The sequence below is a fragment of the Phycodurus eques genome, chromosome 12, assembly GCF_024500275.1.
Source record: "Phycodurus eques isolate BA_2022a chromosome 12, UOR_Pequ_1.1, whole genome shotgun sequence".
NCBI lineage: Eukaryota > Metazoa > Chordata > Actinopteri > Syngnathiformes > Syngnathidae > Phycodurus > Phycodurus eques.
In genome coordinates, this window is record NC_084536.1 from 16283452 (window position 1) to 16300602 (window position 17151).

Genomic DNA, 17151 nt, shown 5'->3' on the forward strand with positions numbered 1-17151 from the left:
GTTCCGACCAACCAGCAACCACACACGTTGACATGCAAATGAACACAGCCCGTACAGTCACCCTGCTGATCAATTCACTCCACTGCGGACAAACGCAGCCCTCCGAGTTCCATGGGGGGCTTGACGAGCTCCATGGGGGGCTTTAAAGGCGTGCAAGTACCAGGTGGGGGAAGCGAAGGCTACCACGTCCTCAAAGTAAGTCCTTACTTCAACAAAAAGTCGAGCAAATTACTGTCCGTGGGAGGAAAATCGCGACTTGTAATACTGTGGAGATCCCATACAGGGATTTGTATTTGAGTGTCTTTAAATTTCCTTGTACTTTATTTCAACATTTTATTTAATTAAATTGTGTTGACAAAGTGTCACCTGTACGTCGTGCTGCGGTTAAGTCCCCTCGGGTATGTGAGCTCTATGTCTATTAACTGCCTCCAGTTTAAACCCCACGTGAGTTCCGCCCCTTGTTGTTTTAAAACCACAAACACATTTCCATAGAAGTTGTATTTTTTAAGCACTTTTTTTTTTTGCACGGTAGTAAAAACGACGAAGGTTGGAGTTGGGGTTAGTGAATGCCTCTTTGGGAGCGCCCTGTTTTAAACTAGTAGTTAACAAGATGCTTCAAGAATAACCGGTGTGGTGACTTGCCAGAATGGGGATGTACACGTCGAATTCATGGCTGATTTACTAAGTGCAGCCACACTACGGTCTTTATTGTACAATGGCACTGGCTCCATCTATTCTATTCTGACATTTGAAAATAAAGAATATTGTCTGGCTTTCCATTGTGGAAAAAAAAATAGTACAGCATCATATACTGTAGTATCTGAGGTTTTTTTTTTCTCTCTATTGTTTTGTGTGGCCTTACCCGACTTTATCCACTTTATCTTACTACCACCAGTATCACGTTGTAAGTTTAGAAACTATCAATAATATACGAAAACGCAATAGAACAGCACACAACTGTGCCATGTACATCAGCTAGAGCAGTTCATAATCAATATTTATCAAATAAAATGACAAAAATATGACAATTTTAAATGAAATACTCACCAGAGATGCTACAAACATGTTTTGCTAGTCGAAGTTGGCTACAAGTATTTCTATGACCAACCAATTAGAGGACAGAAAGGTGCTGATGTCATCAAGGGCCAGTGAGATTAATTTTAAGTCTAAATGTTTAAAGAAACATTGCTAATATAGTTTAAATCAGGGGCGATTCTAGAGTCAGAGCTTTAGCAGTGCTGAGCTCCCGGGCAGGTAGGACAAATGTTAGTTTAGTTTTTAAAACAAAAAATTAAAAAATAATATATATATATATATATATATTTAATGCAATGTAATTCCTACAGTTCTGGAAAAAAAAAATCACAACACTTTTTTGGGAAAGTCTGTGACGCAACCGTCAAATCTAATCAAGGTTATTTAATTGTTGAGCCACAGCAAAAGAAGAATGAATTCGAGTCATAAAATAAAGATATTGTAACGCTTATTTTGGAGAGAAGACAACATATTAAGATAGAGTGCACGCCCACCCTATAGTGAGTATCAAAAGTTTATGTTGGATTTATTTTGGGGCTATGTTTTTTTTTTTTTTTTTTTTTATAAATGCAATGATGTAAAACACAATATAAACTTAGTTTCATGAATTCTCTCTCTTCTCTCTCTCTCTCTCTCGCTCTCTCTGACCTAAAAGGAGTAAAAATGTGTTTTAAAATGACCAAAAAAAAATGTTAATAGGCTTTACCCTTGTCATGTCTGGGGCTCCATACACAACTAACTTCTCTCATTCCAATCAATACAGAGGATTATGGTGCTGTCTCTGACCACCTGAATCGTTTCCGAGATAGAAAAGAAAAAAAGGGAAAAAACGACAGCTAAATCCTACCTAACAACATAAACACTGAGCTATGTTTAAATGCAGAAAACAAATTAGTACTGGTATTTATAATAGTGTGCTGGTATGGAGTGATTGAAATTAGGAAATGTGACACATATCCTGGTTTAAGTCACATCAAGGTACTTATGCCACATCACTGGAAGGCAGCATATTTCTCTGTGCAGGTAAAGCGCTCAGAGCCCAGCCAGAGGTGAGAGGGATTGGGTGGAGCAAACCATTTTTGAGGCAATAGGTGTGTGATGTATTTTTGTTGTTAAAATGTTACATTTCAAACAAGTACTGTATGGTTTATACTTTTGTATGTTGTTTTGTTTTAAAATGAAATAAATAAATAAATAATGATGCTCAATAAATGAATTTTGGGGGCGATCTGTCAAATTTTAGGTGTGTTGGGATTTATTTTAGGCATGGTTCAGCACCCCCGAAATGGGATAGAAAGGCCTGTAGTTTAAATTACATCAACCAGCACTACTGAATCTGAAGGCCCTGGACAGATTAGATTGACACGGCAACACAAAAAGGCTGAAATTCAATTTGGACGGGAAAAAAATATCATGCACATACTGTAAGCAGTGCACCTGAGAGAAAACTACAAAATGTAGAAAATTGACTGCTGGGAATAAATTAACACAATTTTATGAAACAAATATTAAAATTTAGGCTGTAAATGTAGGTCACTGCTTCTGTTTCTGACTGTCCACGACTGAAACCCCAAAAAATTTTTCTCCCTTTCTGTCATTATTTTGCAGGTGCAGCAGAATTCTCCAGGTTATTGTGCAGGACTGGAGCCATTCTTTGATTTCATCATCGCAATATGTGATACCAGACTAGTTAGTTAAACCGGTGCGTGCAGTCAAAAGCAGCTTTGGCCATATCATACACGTAATGCACGTGTGTTATGTGACAGAGCAAAGAGAACGACAGCCTCCAAGATGCACTGGAGAGGAACATGGACAAACCCACCAAACTGATGTTGTACAGTAGCAGGACGCTAGACGTGAGGGAGACTGTGATCGTACCCAGCAGCATGTGGGGCGGACCAGGGCTTCTGGGGATCAGCATCCGCTTCTCCAACTTTCAAGGAGCCAGAGAAAATGTTTGGCATGTCTTGGTGAGTAGAAGCATTTAAAAAAAAAATATATATATATATATATAATTTGATTTTGCTGTGAATGCTGATGCTACTGTAATGCCAAAAGACATCCAAGTATCAACGTGTAATTTTCTCTGAATTATATATATATATATATATATATATTTTTTTTTTAATGCTAAACAGCAACAATATGTGGCATAGGTACCTTGATGTGAGTTAAACCGGGATATGTGTCACATTTCCTAATTTCAACCACTCCATACCAGCACACTATTATAAATACCAGTTCTCATTTTTTCAAGGTTTCAAAATCATAAAACAAGCTATTTTCTCTGCTCTCAAATACTGTGGATGTGTCCACTGAATGTGCTAAAATCGCCCACTCAACTGTCAGTCAAATACCACTACGGAACATATTTTTCTTGTACCTGCACATTCCTAAATGTTTTAGCAGCAAAAATATATCCGCTTAAAGGCTCCAGTGGCTGGACTGTATCTTACTGGGTCGTTGCGGGACTTTCCTCGTCGTGACCGTAGGCGCCAGCCACAATCTAGCTCGCGAGCTAACAGTCTTGTGTCTAGTAATAATAACAAAGTAGCTTGCAATTGCGACAGATAACCAAAAAAATCTGGACAACTGAAATTGTGTAGAACAGTTTAACACTACATCTCCACAACTGAGTACGACATAGTTCTCAGTCTTTGCATGCTTTCAGCAATTATCTTAATGTATAATTTAGAAACAAATCTCTGAATTCACTTTTTCAGGGTCTTTAATTGCGCTTATCAATCAACCAGATTGCTCTGATGTCCTCCACTATTCTCTCAAGCAAATGCAATGTCTTCTTGTGGTGTTGGTGAATGTCTAGGAAGTGGAGCCAAACTCTCCTGCAGCCCTGGCTGGCCTCAGAGCCTATACTGACTACATTATAGGAGCTGAAACTTTCATGGACAAGGTAGCCAGTTTGATCATGGTATGGACGTCGTCACAATAGTGAGAGGCTCACCCGCTGTTTTGTGTCTTTTCTTGCAACAGAATGAAAATCTTTTCAAACTCATCAATAGCCATGAAGGGAGACTGCTCAAGTTCTACGTCTACAACACAGACACAGTCGAGTGCCGTGAGGTGTATGTCAGGCCAAATTGTAACTGGGGGGGAGCGGGCAGGTATGCCAGTCACCATGGAAACCATTCTACTCAATTTAGGCCGAGGCTGCCGCAGTACCAGATGTGAATGATGAGCCCAGATTATTGTCTCTTCAGTCTAGGCTGTGGGATCGGGTATGGTTACCTGCACAGGGTACCCACCACACCTTCCACCAAGAACAAGATTCGTTTTCCTACACCAGATGAAAATTTCTCTGAGGTAGCGTAACAGTTTTAAAAGGGTGTTACGAAGTTTCCAGATATTATTCACTGAGATGGAATCATTTGGATTAGCAGGTTTGTCTCACTGCAGTCATTCCAACCATTCCAGTGAGTATTTCGACTGTATTAGAACAGACAAACACAGCTTTTGACCTCACCACTGTTCGAACAGGTATGCTGAAGCATTTTACAAAATATTGTTGGTTGTCGAGTTAACATTGCAGCTTTGCTTAGATGCACCAGTAAGCACGACAGACCCTGTGACATCACCACAATGTGTTCAAACGTCAGTCGATTCTGCTGCCACACAAGGTTGGTACAGTGTTCCCTCACATATTCGCAATTGTCTCATTGGTTTTCTTGTGGGAGGGTGGTGGGACTATTTGCTGTGGGGGTGGGGGGGTTGAATTAAAAAAGATCACCTATTCTGTTTTTGTGCCCAGGCCAAAGCCATGTCTAATAAAATATTGTTTTGGTGGCATTTTATGGCATCTTGGAGGCAAGGAACTGGGTTGAAGTTGGGTGAGGAGCTTAATTTAGTCATGCTGTAGCCTTGTCTAATGGAAAAGGGAAAAAAACACTTTTCCGCCATCTTGTGGCATCTATAGGCAATTCTAAACCTTTTTTCAGAGCAGGGGTGGGGTGGGTGCGTAAATTACTCCCGAATTATCGCTATTCTCAGTAGGTACAGAACACTCCACATTTTGTTCCATTTGCATCCCTACAGTTCTTGTAATCCTTGGGCAGTCTTTGCATGTAAAACATTTTCATTTGGTCATGATCACCGTTTTCATGTTTACCTGTAACAGTAGCAGTTTTCAGAGTTCTCACACTGTACTTAAACAGTACTACTTAAAAGTAGAGATTATAAAATGTTGGTACATCAGTTAAAATAAGGCGGCACGGTGGGTGACTGGTTAGAGCGTCAGCCTCACAGTTCTGAGGACTGGGGTTCAATCCCCAGCCCCGCCTGTGTGGAGTTTGCATGTTCTCTGCGTGGGTTTTCTCCGGGCACTCCGGTTTCCTCCCACATCCCAAAAAACATGCATGAATTGGAGACTCTAAATTGCCCGTTGGTGTGAATGTGAGTGCAAATGGTTGTTTGTTTGTATGTGCCCTGCAATTGGCTGGCAACCAGTTCAGGGTGTACCCCGCCTCCTGCCCGATGATAGCGGGGATAGGCTCCAGCACGCCCGTGACCCTAGTGAGGAGAAGCGGCTCAGAAAATGGATGGATGGAAGTAAAAATAAAAAGTTTAGGCTCTGAAATGTATTTAAGGAGACTTTTTTTGTTTGTTTTTTTACTGTTGATTGCACACAGTACACGTATAGTAGTTATAATAAAAATAGTTTCCCTCTGTTATTAACTAACACAGTGCTCTTACAGAGTGTAATGAGAGGGCCATTGTTCATGCTCTGTGGTTCAAGTTGCGGTCTGCTTTTTCCCCACCTTATAAGTCCCGAAGAACTCATTCATGATCTGAAACACAATTGACTTTACCGCTCTCCATTTACTTTTTTTGCATATTTTTTTGTGTGCCATCATCCCAGAGATTTAAAAAGTAACGACTATTTTGACGAGACATTTTTTTTTTTCAAATGTACGAATTAAAAATGTCAGAAAAATAACGATTCACGTTAAATAGCCACCTGGAAAATCTACTTAAGGACAGTAAAAAAGTATTTTTACTTCATTACCAATCACCACTGGCGGTTGTAGACTGGAAGGTGGCTATGGCAAAGCTATTTTATTTTTTTAAATTTTACATTTTAGAAATCCTAAAATGATCTTAAAATGTCTGTAGATTATAAAAAAAAAAAAAAAAAAAAAAAAAAAAGTTTTGTTTGCATTGTTGTCTCATTAAAGGCCATCAACACACATCCCGATGTGTGCTCTCCTGATACAGTGCAGTTCTACAGCACTTACAAACATTAAATTAATAATTATTTGGAAGTATCAACTCGTGAGATCTGTTCACATTGTGTAAGTGTAAAAGGTGAATATTCTAAATTGAGCTTGACTTTTTGTTGTGTGCCTCCAGAGGTTCACCCTTCAAAGCAGTCAGTCACAGTCTCCGCTTCCACTCTGCCTTCATCGGAACATTCCCTCCCAACCTCTTGCGCAAACGCTGCTGTCACACAGGATGAAGCATCTCCCTCTACTGTTGTCCAAATGATCGGTTCACTGAGCCAAACTCCATCATCGGTAATCAGCTCTGACTCTATAAATATCACGGTGTCTGCAGACGCATCTTTGCACCCACACACTGTGTGAGGATCAGATTGTTGGAACTTGCAGGTTCAAACTATTGATGCTTGGAGGGTTTTGTGGATTTCGAAATAAAATGGTTAAACTATATATACAGTACTCAATTTCGATGTGCTATAAACAATTGTGGCGGCACGGTGGACGACTGGTTAGAGCATCAGCCTCACAGTTCTGAGGACCAGGGTTCAATCCCCGGCCCCGCCTGTGTGGAGTTTGTATGTTCTCCCTGTGCCTACATGGGTTATGGGCACTCCGGTTTCCTCCCACATCCCAAAAACATGCATTAATTGGAGACTCTAAATTTCCCGTAGGCGTGACTGTGAGTGCGAATGGTTGTTTGTTTCTATGTGCCCTGCGATTGGCTGGCAACCAGTTCAGGGTGTACCCCGCCTCCTGCACGATGATAGCTGGGATAGGCTCCAGCACGCCCGTGACCCAAGTGAGGAGAAGCGGTTCAGAAAATGGATGGATGGATATAAACAATTGTATAATGATACATTTTTGTCTGGATTAAACATTTATATGCATGCATCTTGTGTCTGCTCAACTGTTATAATGTACTTCTTCCCAACGCTACAGCGCGTCTCTATACTGAGATCAGTAATAATGAGTGATGTATGGATTAAACTGAAATGAACATACTCAACATAGTTCACTTGGGGGGGAGAGGGCAATTCCTGTCATTTATTATTCACTCTTAGTGGAACTATACAATGTGTACCCGAAGTGAAATATACAGCCCTTGAAAAAATAAGAGCAACAAAAGCAGCAAAACTAATCCACCCAAAAAGGCTTTTTTTGTTTTTTTTGTTAAACAAGTGGACATTTTAACGCTTTGTACATGTTACTGCTGCATTTCAAAATCCAAAAGAGAAACTGTACAGAATATACTTTTCCAAGTTATCTGTATTAATATTCCTGCATAGGATTTTATGACAATTCTACATTTGGTTATTTTGTGCATGAAACGGAAGTACTGAAAGCTTCCCCGGCCTACATGACACTAGATGCTCTTTGTATGCTACACATTACATTCTCATGGCTAACAAACTCAAATTAAAGCCTAACATGTACATGTGAACCTTAAACCTTAATTAACAGCGGGTTGCCCAGTCTCCCTCAGGACTCTAGCCTTCTGCAACATTTGAACAGTGTCCACTCACATTTTCTTCAAGGTACGGAGTCTGTTTCAGTGCTTTTGTCGTCTCCTCAAAGCGGCTGATAAGCCCATGTCCTTTCTTAATTTAAAAAAAAAAAAAGAAAATAAACACCACTCCTTTACTGTCCGTCTGTTGATGAAGTCAGAGGTGGCCCGGCAGGTGAGATCTGCTCACCCCACTCCCTCCTGCTGCTTGCTGGCCTCAGAGATGCTCGCTCTGCATTGGTGGGGGGGTCCGCTTGGGTCAGGCTGCGTCACAGTATCAGGCTGTCAGTATGAGATGATGCTAGAGGAGGCTGTTCCTGAGCCAGCTGCATTCATCTGAAGATTCCCAGAGGAACTAGACCTCCGTATGTGAGGGCAGAAGGTAGGGGTCACTTCCCATCTGGTGAACACCGATGCGGTCCTCCTTCCTGTATGCCAGGCAGCGCCTTATAAAGGCCTGAAAGGGAAGAGGAGGGACAATCAGTAGTGTTTAAATGAGTTTTGACACTCCGTAGCCGTACATGATTTGCTGAAGCAGGCTACATAAAATAATGTGGCAGGCCGGATCTGGCATGGAGTTTGACACTTGTGGCTTAAAGACAAAGGATATAGAATTAATTGTGAGACTGCAATGTCTATTTACGCACAAGTTGCCTCGCTTTTTTGAGTATTCGTGTAACAAACTCCGAACCAAACAATCTTCAATCCTTAGTTCATTCTCACATTGTGTTTGATCTGGTTGTGGTATACAAGATCATTTATGGCTAAATTGATATGAAGTTCAACCTGTTTTTTTTTTAAATATGCATTGTCGGATCGCACAAGAGGTGATGATTTCAGTGAGAGGATAGTGCCATTTTCAGAATAATCTTAGCGGTGACAGTTAACTCTCGCTTGCTATCAATTTTCCGAAGCAGTGTAGTTTAACTGTCCTTTGATGAAATGCATGAGGTTGTGGCTAAGCAAACTCAGACAATGGCCCACCTCAACCCCCACTGGTAAATCCGTAAAAGCAGTAAGCGCAGGTCAGTTTCTTTAAAAGAATGCAATGTTTGTTGGCAGTGACACCGCATAAGTTGCCTGGGTTTTTTTAGTATTTGTGTAACGAACGCCTAACCAAACAAAATTTTTGGAGTAACGCGTTACTTTGTAACTTTTTAACACATTACTCCAGAAATCCGCCATTTTGAGTAACGAGTAAAGTAACGGGTTACTTTTCCCGGGAAAGTAATTACAGTTCAGTTACTTCTTCAATCCAATAGTCACTTTTGCATCATCAACGTCTCTCACCAAACAGTGATTTGTAGCTCGTGATTCAAACAAAAGACAGTCCAAGTGTGCGGTAGCATTTAACAGAGACCGCCCTTTTTTTCCCCCAACAAATAGAAGAAAGAGATTGGGAAGTGATTGTTGAGTCTCCAATGCACACAAAAATGCAAAGAAATGCACGATTTCACTGTTGCCACATTATTTTGGTTATTTTCCTTAGTAAGAAGGGTATTTGATTGTTATTACTTTTTTAATTTACACATTAAGAAGACAAGACAGTTTTACTGGTGTGTTAAACACACAGTACATTGTGGGTTAATTATTCATACAGAGTGCGCGATCATCAATCGGTCACGGAGAGTAAGGACTGACTCGCTGGAGGACTTACAATACTTTGTTAAAATAATATTTACAATCAAAAGTGAGAACTCTCCACTTCGTCTGAGAGCTGGTTGAACACGCTTCACAACTGACGTCACGTAGTAAGAAAAATTTGTCTCGCTCTTCGCATCAAAATTACTGTGGTGGGAGCAATGGTGTGTGTATACGTGTCACTCCCTTTCATGTTTATGTACATGAAAAGGCGTAACTGTGGCAACACTGTTTGTTGGCTGGCTAAACAATAAAACCAAGACAAACCTTAGCTTCATTACTGGAAACAGGCTTCACGGGGAATTGGACGTCGGTAGCTTTGAGTATTGTGTTCTCCTGGAGGATGTCCTGTTGTGACTGATTGTGGCCAAAGGGCTGAAGAGAAGGAGTAATTCTTAATCATCAGGGAACACTTTAAAATATTCAAAAAGAGGAACTAGCCGCATTTTGCTCCTTACCTTCCTTCCATAAAGACACTGGAAGAAGATGACACCGACAGACCACACATCCACCTTGTTGGAGATCTTTGGAGGCTCTTTTCCAACCACAAAACATTCAGGAGGCAAGTACCTAACACCAGATTTAGTCAGAATTGGTTCAGCTAGTGCCTACTGACTAATATTTTTTTACTGTGACAGTTCACATAGGATTTCTCTTCTCACCAATATGTCCCCGCACCCTGCGACGTCAGGTCCATCCCATCCACACCATAGTTGTCATCATCCATGATTTTGGACAAACCAAAGTCAGTGATTTTGATTTCGCCACAGGCTGTCCCGTCCACTAATAAGATGTTACCTTAAAACAAAAATAGAGCATTAAGAGATCATCAGGTGTGCCGTGGGAAACTATGAAATACATAATTGGTCTAAAAATTATATTTCAACATCTCAGTGTGTTGCTTCAGTTCCTGCAAGGAATAACAGCTTTGCGTTCAACTAAACAGGCCCAGATTTTACCCTGCATGAGTAAATCGAGACAAGATCGTCATTATTTCCGTACAGCAAATACTGTAATGCCCAGGGGTCCACCGGAGAGCAGCCCGATGGACGGGACATGTCCCACACTGAGGGACCCCGGGCGGTACACCGGCCCCACTGAGGCGGCCCGACAACTAGCCACCCGTTGGAGCCCACAGGGACATGGAGCCCACAGGGACCCAACGCCACCCCGCAGGCAAACCTCGTGTATCAGTGCCCCTCCCCCAACCCCTCCGAGTGGTGTGGTGCATTAAAATCTGGAAAGGTCAGTGAGCCGAGGGGTCGGGGGGATTAGGTGTTACCAAAGTCAGAAGCGGACATTTACCTGGCTTAAGGTCATAATGGATGATCGGGGGTTTGATGTCATTCAGGTATTTTAGTGCGTTCACAATCTGCATAACTATGGATCGAGCCTCCTTCTCTGACATGAGCTTGTGCTGCTTCAAGTAGAAATCCAAGTCGTTGCCATCGCAGTACTCCATAACAGTGCAAAACCTGTCAGACGAGACAGCGGAGTAAAAGGCCAAGTCCAACCACAAACGAAACCATTACGGCTGCTTCAGAAACAATATTAGGGAATTAATGAGGTGACCAACGTGTCTGTGTCCAGTGAGAAGTAGTCATAAAGTTTCACGATTCTGGGATGGTCCAGCTCCTTGTGTATTCTATACTCTCGACACGCATGCCTGTAGAGAGAAAGCCAGCGTTTACAAGATCCATGCTACAGCAAGTTATTTCATATCAGGTGTTGTGTTTTTCAATGTGTGCCTACATACTTGTGGTAGTTCTCCTTTTTCTCCTCCCTCCAGTTTTTGTTGAGTTGGTGGATTTTTACAGCGGCATATCTTTGCTCAATCAAGTCAAAAGCCTGCATGACACAGAAGGGTGTTATTTCTTTTATGTCACTCAAAAAAATAAAATAAATAAAATAAAAAATCCAATAACGTGTGCGACTTGCCTTATAAACTTCACTAAATCCCCCTCTCCCGAGAAGGTGCAAGAGCAGATATCTTTCATTCAATGTAGGGTGATCTTTAAATCTGTGGATGAAATGAAAACAAACATAACATTACGGGGTGATAATAGATTCTGAACTATTATCATATCCGTGTAAAATCAATGTAGCAGAACCACTTATTACCCAACGATGAACACATTTTGTAATACTTTGGAACCAATAAGCAGTGTTTGGAAAGTTCAATTTCTACGGGAACTAGTTCAAAGTTCAGCTTAACTATGAACGAGTTCAGTTCATAGTTAAATTTTTTAAACAAAGTTCATTGTTCCAAAAATGAACTATTTAATTTTTTTCCCCCAAATATGTTGCTGATAGGCTTTCACCCTACAATCTTCGAAAATATGAGGAAAAACTTGGTGTTTTTTAAAATGAGGAATTAAAACCAAAACAGGACTTCTGTCCTTAATATGCAAATAAAAACATGTAACACTGTATGACAGCAACAATGGTGAACGGACATTGATAACTTTGCATTCCTTGCAGCTCCGGGTGACCATATTAACAAAATATTTTATCTCATCTATTCTTTTATTACAAAACAAAATAAATTCAACATTATGACAGTGTGATTGCACGGTATTTTAACTAACTCATTCTGATACAAATGATTTTCCTAATATTAAATTTTTACAATGATGTACTGCATTACAAAACAACCAAAGAACACATTAGCTCTCATTTACCCAGTGTTCCTGAACGCACCTCGCGCACACATTGTGAGTGCCTGCTGAATGTAAACATGAATGGCGGTTGCCAAATACCGCATTCATCCCCGACATTCGAAGGCTCGTATATAGTGTGCCCAGACGGGTTTTGTCCTGATGTCCCTAACAAAACCTGGCACTCTTGAATGAAAATGAACTTTTGTTCGAAAACCGTTCTTTGACGCCAGAATGAGAGTGTTCTCAATAACGTTCATCAGTCAGAAATGAACAAAGTTCAGTTCATGTTCACCAAAAATATGAATTTGTTCATGAACTTTCGTTAATTGAACTTGTTCAGGTACAACACTGCCAATAAGGTTTTCATCCACGCTTTAAATTAACTTAACCATTTAAAAATTGGTACGTATAATGTAATCTTATCTGACACACCTCATATACTGTATGTTCTGTTCTCGTCTGTATTCATGACTAACTGGAGGTTATGTGGAACTTTAAAGCAACACCAGCCCCCCCCCCCCAACCCAGAATGTCTAACTTGGAATTATACCACCCCCTTCTTCAACTTTAGACATTTTTTACAGAATCACCAAACTGTGACAATCATACCACCAATGTATTCTTGCTCAATAGCATTCTAAACTGTACATCATAGACAAATGATAGATACCTAATTAATCCTGAGAGGAAATTCCAGCATCCAGTCATACTGATACCTACTGGAGATTTTCTTCTTTTAATTTAGTACATCCAAATCATTTTCACATATTGCAGTTACATTTGTTTCATACTGGGATCTAGATTTGACCCATAAATATTTTTATAATTATAATAACATTATAATAATAATAATTTTATTTTAATAGTTGGTTCTACATACAGCAATATCTTGAATACTGGATTTGTGTGAAAACTGTGAACGCCAAGCTCCCTGGTGTCAATGCAAAGAAACGATCATTCTCACTCACTGTGAGCTGTCTTCATTATTTATTCTCTTCAGTTCCCGAATGTGAAGGTTGCGCACCCTCTCCAGACGCTCCAGCTCCGCCTGGATCTCTGCTTCTTCCTATAAAAGATTCAAGTGCAAAAACACAAGGAACTTCAGAATGGTGACTACAAGGAGAGGGTATCATCAAACCCTGCTTGTCCACAGCTGATGAGCAGTGGTGAATATTAATGAATGGCTTAGTATAGTCTTGTTTGTTATTACAAAAACAATACAAACTTCTACAACCATATGGTCAACTATCCTAATATTGAAAATGCTGCCTTTGCTACATATTGTTATTTACAGACTTGAAGTGCTTTTTAGTCATGTTTTGCTTCCTGCAAGATGATCTATTTAATAATAGACATGGTCATTGATTAACAAACCTTCTTGAGGTGTCCAAGTCGCAGTTTGAAGATCTCCTCCTGTTCATGGTACTCAGCTAGCGTTAGCCTTTACAAGAGACACAAACATGGAGGAAAAACAAAGCCCATGATTATTTCTATTACTAATTTACTCTGTTATGGTACAATTAACCAACCAGACTGCTGAAGATCACTGAATTTGCTGTGCAAGTGGTACACCAAAATGCATACAGAGTGCTTTCAATGGACAATTCCTTCTCAAGGGCTTGTACTGTGGTCTACAGTTGAGTCCAGAAATTTTAGCATGGGCTCAAATTTTGTGTTACCCTTACTTTCCGCTTTACCATTTTCTGAAAATAATCAACATTTTCTCTGTTTCAGTTTACCTGGGGTGCACGGTATACCTCTACTAGACAAGTACTGCGATACATCTCTGTCACAAATGAAAGGATACCACATAATTTTAGTACCAGTACCGCTGTATATTTCAGCAGATAGCGAACAGTTTGCCCCAAAAAAGAGAAAGTCTACTTCAAGCTGTTCATTCCTGTTAAATATGTTCAGTATTTGTATGTGGAAAGAACAAAAGCCAGACTAGCGCACTGCGGTAGACATTAATAAGCCTCTGTGGCTCCACACAATAATAGTATGGCACATTTTTCTGCTTTCACTGATGTTTTAAGTTTTTGCTGTGGTATGGTTACAGTATCAGTAAAGAGATACTTTGTGCAGTTATAGTATCAAAGTCAGAAGTTTGGTATCGTGACAACACGGTTTACAATGTTGAACCTTGTTCCAGAACTTTGGTTATTGTCTCAGACATACCCGGGTTTTTTGGTAATATGAAAGCAATGTGAAATGGCAACGTTTAAATAATCGCCCTGTCCTAAACACCACATGAACTTACAGCTGAGGTAGGCTAGGTTTCAGGAAAGGATCACTTTCTGCTCCATTCACTGCCTTGGTTTTGCGTTGCTTTGGCTCAGAGTTTGTCACAGGTGCTTGAGAGTTGCTGGACGAAGGTGGTTTCCTCTTGGCTAGTAGTTTTCTTTGCCTCTCAATGTCCTCCCTTTGTTGATTGATCAACTCCTGCTGTCTAGAAAGCAAAAAGGGAATGTTGATGATACTACACTTTTTTTTTTTTTTAAGAAATTTATAAAACATTTACTAAGAATATTATTTGGTTTGACAATAGCAGATATCTGAAGCATTTTTTTATTGCATTCTCAGCAAATTAATAATAAATTAATATTATATCTGCTCAAGGAGACGTGCAATGTCAACACCATGACAGTGTCTCACTTTACGAGGTTTTGGAAGGCGTAGCCATCGGTCCACTGTTCAGTGAACGATGCTCCGTGTCTCACTGTGGTGAAATGGCCCAGACGGAGCCGATCCTGCATGCTTTTCTCCCTACAGGCCTGCTTCTCTTGGTTGCTCTGTCGAGCCGTTACAAATAGAGGTTAACAACTAACACTGCGCAAACAAACATTGATTTTGTATAAGACATGGCAATGAAATGTAAGTTGAAATGTACCTTTTCTATGAGTAGTTTCTTGCTCATGGTGATGCATTTATTCAAGCGTTCCTTGTATTTTTCAAGTAATTTTTGCTGTTCATCTATCTGTCTCCTGAGATCACAGTTGGCCTATAAAGGAGAACATTTTTAGCCAGTACCCAGACAAATTGTACAGTTGTGTTATTTAAAGTGAAACAAATGTTTAGTTTTAGCTGTGTGTGTAAAGTTTTTCAGACAAAATATTTCAAACAAATGGTTGCATACCCGTAACAAATCATCTATTCTCCCCTCCTTCTTCTCAAGGTCTAGATTTTTAGTGCTTTCAAGGGCGGCCAACTTTAACACTGTGAGGTCCGTCTGATTGGAAATGGAAAAGGGTTAGACAAAAGTGGGTTATAAACAACTACAAAGTGACAAGACGACCAGAGAGTCCCTTCACCTGAACAAATTTGACCGCTAGTTGTTTTGGATGTGCCATGTGGTCACCAAAGGACAAACTGGTGGGAGATGAGCTATTTTGTCTACCCTGCAACTAAAGAGATAGCACTTGTGGTGAGAAAGCCCAACTCCAAATGAAGCACAACACAGACATTTGGACACAACTTACAGCAGTGCCCTGAGCGGAGTGCGAGTGAGAATTCTGAGGTGAGCGAATCACTGGTGGGAGGCCTCTCACCGGACTGGACCCATTCCCACCCTGGAACTAGAAGGGGGAAAAAATAGGACAAAGACTGAGCAAAAGTGATCACTGACAACACTTGGGAGTAGCAGATCTGCCAGTGCTTTTTGTTTTTCCATTCTGCTATTTTTTTCCTTTTAAAGCATGAAGAAATAAGATTGAAACAGCACTTCCTTTCAACCAACTAACAACAAAATGGAAAACTTACATCAAAATAATCACTTATTTTGGGGCCTCGCGCAGTTGTCTTTCCTATGGAGAGAAAAGAAAATGAAAAATTATGTTAGCCGTATTTATTTTCACATATTGAACATTGTAATAAGAGAGTAACAAAAATATACTTGCCTTGGCTACTCTCTGACTGAATGTCAGGTTTTCTTTTTCTGCCTCTGGGTGTTTCAGACTGCTTCTTCTCTGGAGTCTGAAAAGAGTTATTCTATTTAATTCAAAAAACAAAACAATTATGACAAACTTTCTAAACTAGTGCTGCATCTGGGTAATTGTCACACATCAGAATCAGAATCATCTTTATTTGCCAACTATGTCAAAAACAAACAAGGAATTTGTTTCCGATAGTTGGAGCCACTCGAGTACAACAACAGACAGCCATTTGACAGAAAATGCTTTCGAGACATAAAAACATAAAAACACAGTACGGAGAGTCACTGAGCAATGAAAGGTTACTGGTAATGCTGATACAAATTTTATTTTATTTTTTTTGACAATTGTGCAAATGATCCAGAGTCCTCTAGCAATTTAGAGCAGTTTGAAATCAGTCACAGTCACTTAGAACTCCTACACATGGGAGCAGCTTCACAATGACTTGTCTTTTTGAGAAATGACTATAGTGCTTCAGACTATGAGTCTAGGATTCTTGTATAATAACACCTGGGCCAGGCTGCTGGGCAATTACCTACACTTTCCCTGGCAAACTCACCAGTTATGTAATCTTAGTTAAGGTAAATCTAGACTAGAGTGAAACCTTAGTATCGAAAAAAGATGTATATCATTGCTTTCCCTGTGGGAAGTAATACCGTTAATTAGCTCGATGTGAAAATTTACATTCAGTTCACTTTTTTTGTGAAATCGTAACAGCAAAATATATTCTCTTTTGACCCAAAACTCACTGAGTAAGCTGGCGAACCGCCTCTTTTCACATCTGAACCCTAAAAATACAAGAGACAGAGATGTATTAGCCAAAAGAAACAACAGTGAGAAGTTCTATTTACTTCATAACTTAAAACATTTTCCAGTGTTGATAGTCATTAAAAAATTATGACGAATATCAAACCAAAACCTTATTTCAACGTATTTTTCAGAAGAGCCCATTAGGTTTCCTGAGCATGTTCATTTCAGTTCCCTTAGCTGACAACATAAAAATTAGCTTCTAGAACAATGTGTCCAAATTTGGCTGGATTTCCATATTTTCAAAATTGTCAAGATTTTTTGCCGACAGTCTTAATCATAATTATTAATACATTATGGCTTTAATATTTGTCATTTTAATGTTGTTATTACATCAACCTTGT

The 17151-nt window shown here is 39.9% G+C and overlaps 2 protein-coding genes across 4 annotated transcripts in view; one reads left to right on the plus strand and one right to left on the minus strand.

Moving 5' to 3' along the window:
- Positions 1-7626, plus strand: LOC133410953 (Golgi reassembly-stacking protein 2-like). Of its 3 annotated transcripts, XM_061692645.1 has the most exons (10): positions 110-195; positions 2059-2126; positions 2644-2737; positions 2802-3005; positions 3860-3946; positions 4027-4157; positions 4254-4356; positions 4434-4530; positions 4593-4670; positions 6400-7623. In XM_061692645.1, exons 4-10 carry the CDS (start codon positions 2844-2846, stop codon positions 6630-6632), a joined length of 891 nt encoding a protein of 296 aa, XP_061548629.1. In that variant the 5' UTR covers positions 110-195; positions 2059-2126; positions 2644-2737; positions 2802-2843; the 3' UTR covers positions 6633-7623. The 3 variants fall into 3 exon arrangements, with proteins under 3 accessions (XP_061548628.1, XP_061548627.1, XP_061548629.1); XM_061692644.1 differs by lacking the exon at positions 2059-2126 and having other exon boundaries at positions 1-195; positions 2644-2724; positions 4434-4466; positions 4562-4670; positions 6400-7626; XM_061692643.1 differs by lacking the exon at positions 2059-2126 and having other exon boundaries at positions 3-195; positions 2644-2724; positions 6400-7621.
- The window catches only part of tlk1a (tousled-like kinase 1a), a 20517-nt gene continuing 10649 nt past the window's right edge, over positions 7284-17151 (minus strand). Inside the window, 20 exon segments of the mRNA XM_061692638.1 lie at positions 7284-8145; positions 8147-8227; positions 9679-9786; positions 9870-9981; positions 10074-10209; positions 10717-10886; positions 10988-11077; positions 11168-11259; positions 11350-11431; positions 13040-13137; positions 13446-13512; positions 14332-14520; positions 14727-14863; positions 14962-15072; positions 15208-15300; positions 15383-15475; positions 15551-15646; positions 15831-15874; positions 15968-16043; positions 16750-16788. Of these exon segments, the coding sequence (XP_061548622.1) occupies positions 8056-8145; positions 8147-8227; positions 9679-9786; positions 9870-9981; positions 10074-10209; positions 10717-10886; positions 10988-11077; positions 11168-11259; positions 11350-11431; positions 13040-13137; positions 13446-13512; positions 14332-14520; positions 14727-14863; positions 14962-15072; positions 15208-15300; positions 15383-15475; positions 15551-15646; positions 15831-15874; positions 15968-16043; positions 16750-16788 (2004 nt within the window). The 3' untranslated portion in view covers positions 7284-8055.

What these genes read in the sequence shown, in the direction of transcription:
- LOC133410953 (XM_061692643.1), top strand. Translation starts at nt 112, where the DNA reads ATGGGGGGCTTGACGAGCTCCATGGGGGGCTTTAAAGGCGTGCAAGTA. An exon ending in AAGGCTACCACGTCCTCAAA is followed by an intron (nt 196 to 2,643) that starts GTAAGTCCTTAC and finishes ATTATTTTGCAG; the next exon opens with GTGCAGCAGAATTCTCCAGG. An exon ending in CTGAAACTTTCATGGACAAG is followed by an intron (nt 3,947 to 4,026) that starts GTAGCCAGTTTG and finishes TTCTTGCAACAG; the next exon opens with AATGAAAATCTTTTCAAACT.